Source organism: Lytechinus variegatus, chromosome 10, assembly GCF_018143015.1.
Source record: "Lytechinus variegatus isolate NC3 chromosome 10, Lvar_3.0, whole genome shotgun sequence".
In the NCBI taxonomy this organism is placed as follows: domain Eukaryota; kingdom Metazoa; phylum Echinodermata; class Echinoidea; order Temnopleuroida; family Toxopneustidae; genus Lytechinus; species Lytechinus variegatus.
Genome location: NC_054749.1, coordinates 34,597,581 through 34,604,529, shown reverse-complemented (window position 1 = coordinate 34,604,529; position 6,949 = coordinate 34,597,581). Strand labels below are relative to the sequence as shown.

The 6,949-nt window shown below is 38.5% G+C and overlaps 1 protein-coding gene across 1 annotated transcript; it reads right to left on the bottom strand.

The window, feature by feature from the left end:
- Window positions 1–661: 661 nt before the first annotated feature.
- On the bottom strand, window positions 662–6,720 carry LOC121423222 (NADH dehydrogenase [ubiquinone] 1 alpha subcomplex subunit 3-like). Its single transcript, XM_041618540.1, has 4 exons — window positions 6,636–6,720; window positions 2,479–2,553; window positions 1,861–1,944; window positions 662–868 (listed from the first exon to the last, which is right to left on the bottom strand). The coding sequence occupies exons 1-4, from the start codon at window positions 6,679–6,681 to the stop codon at window positions 819–821; spliced, it is 255 nt and encodes an 84-aa protein (XP_041474474.1). The 5' UTR covers window positions 6,682–6,720; the 3' UTR covers window positions 662–818.
- Window positions 6,721–6,949: the final 229 nt, after the last annotated feature.

The following is a 6,949-nucleotide window of genomic DNA, read 5'->3' as shown; positions in this document are numbered from 1 at the left end:
GGGATCTTTGTAACCTCTCACAACTATTGTCTATATAATACATTATGAAATCTCCCTCAACAAGTAAGCTCTATGATACAAAATGCAAAATATACATCAGTATTTCTCTTTGTTATCTCATTTTATTGTAACATCACTACCATTCAAAAGAAATCTTTCCTCAAATAATGGTTTCCTTTGTAAGATGCATGGCACATTCACTGACATCACATCAAACACTTTAAAAACATATACATATATCTATATACAGCAAGAGTTATTATCAAATGACTTGATAAAATTTCCACATAATATTTAGAATGCATTACAGGTACATTCAAAACATTACCACATTGACTGAAGCTTTATTTCATGAACTAACATGTGTGTTAATATGTGGATGCCATGGGAACATTACTACTGGGTTAGCTCTATGCGCCTTGTCAATTCCCTGCGGTGTTCAGAAATTCATTGTCTTTCCAAATAACATGGGTAAATTATTTTTTTTTTTCGTACATTGAGCATAATAATCAATATAGTTGCCCATTTACTTCCCCCATATAGTATTAACACAAGACTAAGCAATCAAAACCACCCATCCATGTCCTTCATGACATGCAACAGTGTGCATTTGAATATAATAACCTATCAATGACTCAATATGTTGAAATTTTTATGTTAAATTGAATATCTTTTCTTTGAACAGTCATTCATTTCCCTGAATAAGGAGCAATGAATATCCTTGCACTCATCAAAGGAAGCGCTGATTGGTGGTATGTAATGTAATGAACATTCTGGTGCACTCCAAGGGTCAAAGGTCACAAAGCATTTTCCAGATGTCATACTGAGGTTGGCTCGCCCGTCTTCCCTTCCACATATCTGATTGGTACTACAAGGGGAAGAAAAGAAAAAGAATATATATTTAGAACCAAGATATATAAACCATCACATACTGATTATTAGAACAAGAGTGTCGCTATGGCGAGCACATAATACGCCCGCCTGTAACATGGAAAATGGAATTATTGGTCAAGCAAGAAAAGTGGAGGTGGCGACTTCACCTTTGACCTTCTGACCTCAAAATCAATAGAACTGGGATATATGGTAGTATCACAAACACCAAATTATATGAGCCTAAGTTAAGTTAAACTAAATTATCACATTTACAAGGACTGCAGAAGGGCAAGATGAAAACATGTCAGTGTGACCTTGACCTTTTGACCTCAAAATCAGTAGGCTTCCTGGGATCCATACTAGTATCATACACACCACATTATATGGGCCTAGTTAAACTGAAGTTATCACGTTCACAGGGACTGCAGAAGGGGAAGATGAAATCATGAAAATATGTCACTGTGACCTTGACTTTTGACCTTTTGACCTCAATATCAATAGGCTTCCTGGGATTCATGCTTGTATCATACACAACAAATTAATGAGCCGAAGTTAAGTTAAACTAAAGTTATTGAGTTTACAAGGAAAAGTTAACAGACGGACGGACACCGAGCGTGATACCATACACTCGCCTTGCACTCTTGTTTACAAGTTTAGTATTACAACACCACCTTTTAAGCCAGGATATCATTCTTATCTCACTGTGCTTGAAGTAATTGCAAGTAATAAATTCATGAACCCTGTATAAAATAAGGAATGAAACTTTATTTTTGAAAATCCTAAAGTTGATTTATTCTCCTTAAAATGTAAAGAGAAGTAAACCCATGCATCTCTTTGGCAAAATATAGACAATGTCATTTTCAGATCACTGTAATTTAGCTTAGTGATACAAGATTGCAATTCTTCACAATTTTTGCAAACTACTTAAAATAGAAAACTATTTCATAAAAAAAATAAAGCTCAAAGATGCAAGGGGTGACTACTTACTTGGATATTTGTTTGGTATAGCATCAGCATCTCTTTTCACTTTATCCCAATAGGAGTTAGGAACAAGTAACCACGTGAGAGGCACTGTGTAGTGTGGGAGGGAGAAATAAATGGGAAGATTTTGATGATTATTGATGCAAACATGAAAGGGATATTTTGATACATGTTATGAAATATGAATGAATTTAAAAATAGATAAATTCCATATCATTTTATAATATTGACTGGCTTTGATGGGAACATAAAATATATTGCCTGCAACAGAATCATACTGGGCTTCGTCTTTAGATGAAGACAGCATGGTTCTTTTGAGGTCATTATATTTGATGTTCCAGAAAGGGAAGCCAGTCAATATTATCATTACCTATAGCTGTATGTGTAATTCTTGCCATTATTTGGGCAACTTAATCTATTTGCTTGTCATTCATTCTGATTCTAGGTTATTCATGAACTTTATAAATTAATCCTGGCAAAGTATTGTGATGTAAATTGGTAATTGTTGCCACGCAGCCACACACCACGTAACGCGTGAAAATTCAAATCTTGCACTTTGGTTTGATTATTGAATACCTCTACATCAATATCTTAAAAATAATTTTGAAAAGATTGAATACTCACATGTTGAACCTAGAAGGCAAGACACAACTATAACAGGCTCCTTATCCCATGAGAACTTGAGGAAAGGAATGATACCTAACACAGAAAACAAATGAAAACCACCATGAAAAATATTTGGAAAAAAACAGGGCAAGACAATCACTTTTAACATTCTTGCCCATATTCTGAAGTCCATTTTAATGTATGTCAGAGTCTACTTGCTAAATGACGTGAAGCAAAAATATATATCTCTAAGACTCTGTACAAGTTTGCTTCTATTGTACAAAGTATCGCTCGATTCATTGATAAATTTCAAATTTTAGTTTCCACATATTCCTTTAGATCGAAGTCACCTTATTCTTTTTATTATCGATTCCAACACTCATTTTTCATCTTTTGTCTTAGCCTCTTTTCACTCACTCTCTTAACATCACTGCTTGGCTTGCAGAATGGGGGGAGGGGAAAGAACTGCACCTGTGGGACGATTCTCATTTCTGTGTTGCTGGCAATGATGTTTTGTCCATTTAGCTCAGCTCAATAGGTCGATTTGATGCTGTTGACTCAATTGCAAGGCACTAATGCAGTTTCGGAAAGGCCAACTTTGAGAGAATTTCCAACCAGTAATTGTTCTCAAATGTCAGCAAGTCTCTGAGTCACTTTTCAAGGACAATACTATACCCAATGCTTATCCAAATATCGATATCGGGAATGGCTGTATTTCGGCTTCAACCTCAACGTCATCGCCCAAAGCATACTGAAGCCAAAGATATTGGCTGGCATGATGAATTTCATGGATTTTCACTGACGCGCGGCAATGTTTACGTTCAAAATATTATACGCTGTGCGTGCATCTGAGCTGGGACCCTGTGTGCAACATACAGCTGAGCAAGGCGCGAGGTACCATTTTGTCAATGTATTTTTTGGCACATAATTTATAAACATGATATATTTTGCTTTTTCAGAAATTATATGGAATTTCTGTAACTTTTAAGTAATTTTTATTATGTTTTAGGACTTGAGGTGAGGATTATTTTGATGTATTTTTTATGAAAAATTAAGAGCTTTGACCCTTGTCTTCGTAAATTTTTTGTCCAAACTCATGTGGCCATCTGACCATGGGAACGGAACTGACATTTTGGGCACAAATCCTTGTCGGCCAGGTGCTGACATCTCCTACATTTTGAGTTGTTGTCATAATTTTCATTTATTAAACTATATTTTCGATCGTAGAATTGAATTCTCAGAAAAAAATGGCTGCCAACATCGGCTCGCGAAAGTGCTATTTTTTCGCAAGGACATCCACGAATATCAGGAAAAACGCACTTGTTCACTGCTACCACCCTGCCTGTGGGGAATCTACAGGTAGGACTATGGTATGCCAATGTTGTACAGAGCACACACTTTAAAAAATCATTAAAATATCACTTTTGAGACCAAAATTACTAATTTCCATACAGTTGCAATTTATTTTTCATTAGTAACTTGGGAATAATTTTTGTATTCACCAGAGCGCTCAAAAACTTGAAATTTTGGGCATATTTTTTGTACGCCCTCTATTGATGGAAAGTAATATGGCAAGAAAATTTTCATTTTTTGATCTCTATTTTTAATTAAGAAAAAAATAATTCAAAGAATCAAATTCAAATAAGAGTCAAGTTGTATGAATAATAGGTGTAATGGAAACTGTCGGTGTAAAAAAATCAAGCATATGCCTCAAAGAAAAAGAGAAAATAAGCCCAACTTTGCCACCCTTATTTTGCCACACATGGAGATATAAGTGAGAACAAGGTTATATTATAACCTTGTTCATTGAATGAGTGGAAAAACGTGAAAAATCAACTTTTTGGGGACCCCTTGTTTTTTTTAACTACAATGTTAAGAAGTATCGATGTTGATATCTTTGATGCAAGATATGGTGATTTAGGTAAGAAAATATCACTTTTTATTCAAGATTTTGTCCATGTCACCGGATGAATTAATAGTATGGGAGCTGAGTTAGTCATCCCGGGGGGGGGGGGGGGGGGGGGGGGGGGGGGGGGGGGGGGGGCACTCGACCAAAAAAGTGGTGGGGGTGTGCCGCGGGCGAGACAAAAAACGGGGGCCTTGGAGCGGGCTTATTGTAAAAAGGAGGGTCCTCGGAACGGACTTCGGAACGACAAATGTTTGTGAAAACGGGGGTCCTTGGAACGGATCGCCAGCGTGTGAGCGTGTATGCCTCCCTACGGAACGGTCATGCGTGCATGATGCAGCTAGCGCGGCCTCCGCCGGGGAGCTCTGCGGCCGCTTTTCACCAAAATTGCAGCTCATTCAACGCGATCGGAGCGGCGTAACGAAAAATATGCGAAGCTTTGGAGCGGATTTCTCTCTTCTTTTTTCTCGGTAAGAAGAAAATGCTATGCCTTGGAGCGGCTTTCTGTGTTCTTTTTCTCAACAAGGCAAAAATGCTATGCCTTGGAACGGAAATTTGAGTGTAAAAATGGGGGTCCCCTCCGCGGCACATACCCACTATGCATTATATACTGAGTGCCCCCCCCCCCCCGGGTTAGTCATATCCTAGATCCTTGTTCATTCATTGAAAGAGTGGAGTTAGTGACTGTGTAGTGACTAGTGTACGTCTAGTGTGTTGGTGATTTCAGTGGTGTATTGCTGAGTCTGCCGAACGGCCGCACACCAACCCCCAGCCATGCACCGACGCAGTTAGTTACTCTTCATAACGACACAAGTTTGGCTCAAAACTGTAAAGAAAATTGATAATTTTGGCTAAGTTGTTCGTGGGAAAACGACAGTGCGTGTAGATTGGCAATGGCATCCCATCCCTGCATGCCCTGGCTCACCCATGGGTTCAAAGCATCTCGCGTGCGAAGGAATATCAGTCGAATGCAACGCGACACACACGACACAGTTAAACTTTTCTGGGCTTTTGCCCACATAAAATATTACTTAAAATTTTATATATCACATTCTGCTATGACACTTACCGAATCATTTAGATCCTTCCGTGACTTCTCCTTGAAGTTTCTTTTAAAAAACATGTATATTTTCTTGATCTTTAGTGAAGATTTTACGGAGATGAAAACTGCTCAGCGCGGATATCAATTTTCGCCTAAAGAGGGCGCGCGATTGATATTCATATCAAAGACACGACAAGGGAAAGACTAGGCACCTACACTACTTCTACACGCAAATCGACGCAAGGCATTACGCGAAGTCCGTGAAGTGTCCAATCTTTTCATTGTATAGACTTTGGGATACCGTATACGTATTATTGACGTTCGTTAAATCCTGTACTGCTGGTTTCTTTCCAGGCATGTATATTATTTTCATTTTTTTTTATTAGTCATCTTTTTAAATTCATTGCAAATAAGTGTTATCATCACCAATAATAATCTTTAATTATGTTATTGAAAGTATTTCAATCATTGGTGCCCATAATTAGTAAATTAATCATAAGGATTGCGCATTCAAAGAATTTAGATACAGTTATAAAATTACCGAGGAGCTGAATCAAGTTTGTGAAATTATTAGCGCCACCAACGGGCTTCCTTGTATTTCCGTGGAAGAGACAAGCGAAGTCACTTTCGAGGCCGAGGTAAGCGAAATTTGTTTTTTTTAATGATTATTATTTTATTATTATTTTCATATTTCTTTAATCTATTGCTACTTACCGGCAAGAGCCCCGGTGCGTAGCGAGAAGGAGTTTCGGCAAATATTACTTCAGCAATGAAGCGATGTTTGCCGACTACTTTGAAATCCAGGGTCAAACACGGTCTATTGTACGAGGTTAGTACATACTAACCTCGTACAATGTGTGAGTGGCCCTGGCTCAGCTTCATGGAGATTATCTGAAGGTCAGAGCCTCCTGGCTACCCTGACCCGAGCTACGCCTTCGCTTCTTCGGGAGCTCCCCGTCCGCGCCGCGTCCCCGACTTAACCGCGCACTGTGGCTGTAGACTCGGGTGACTGACGGAATGATTTTTGACAAGGGACATGGAATTGAACACTCGGGACTGGGCTGAAGTGCAGTGGATGCACATAATACACGGAAGGGACGGAACGTATACAGGCCAATAAACAGGTCTTGACATAATTCATTGTTATAAAAATCGTATTAAAAACATATTCTAAGAACTGAAGATAAATCAAAGTTTATTACAAACTCATAAAGAGGTTAAAATTACCTTTTCTCCAAGCCTCTCGGGCCGGTGAGATCACTCGAGTTGCCATAATAATGCTAAAAATGAAGCGCGCCAGCTAACGGTTTAAATCACTCTGGCCGGTATTCTCAAAGGAGGTTTAGTTAGCCCGGGTTAAAATTTAAACCATGGACTAATTAGCCCAGGCTAAATTTTAGTCCATGGTTTAAACCTCGGTGGTATTCACCAACGGTGGTCTAACTAAACCATGGTTTAAATTTTAGTCCATGGACTAAAATTTAAACCATGGTCACTGAGCATGCTCAGTTACAGGGTGATTTCTGAGCATGCTCAGTGCA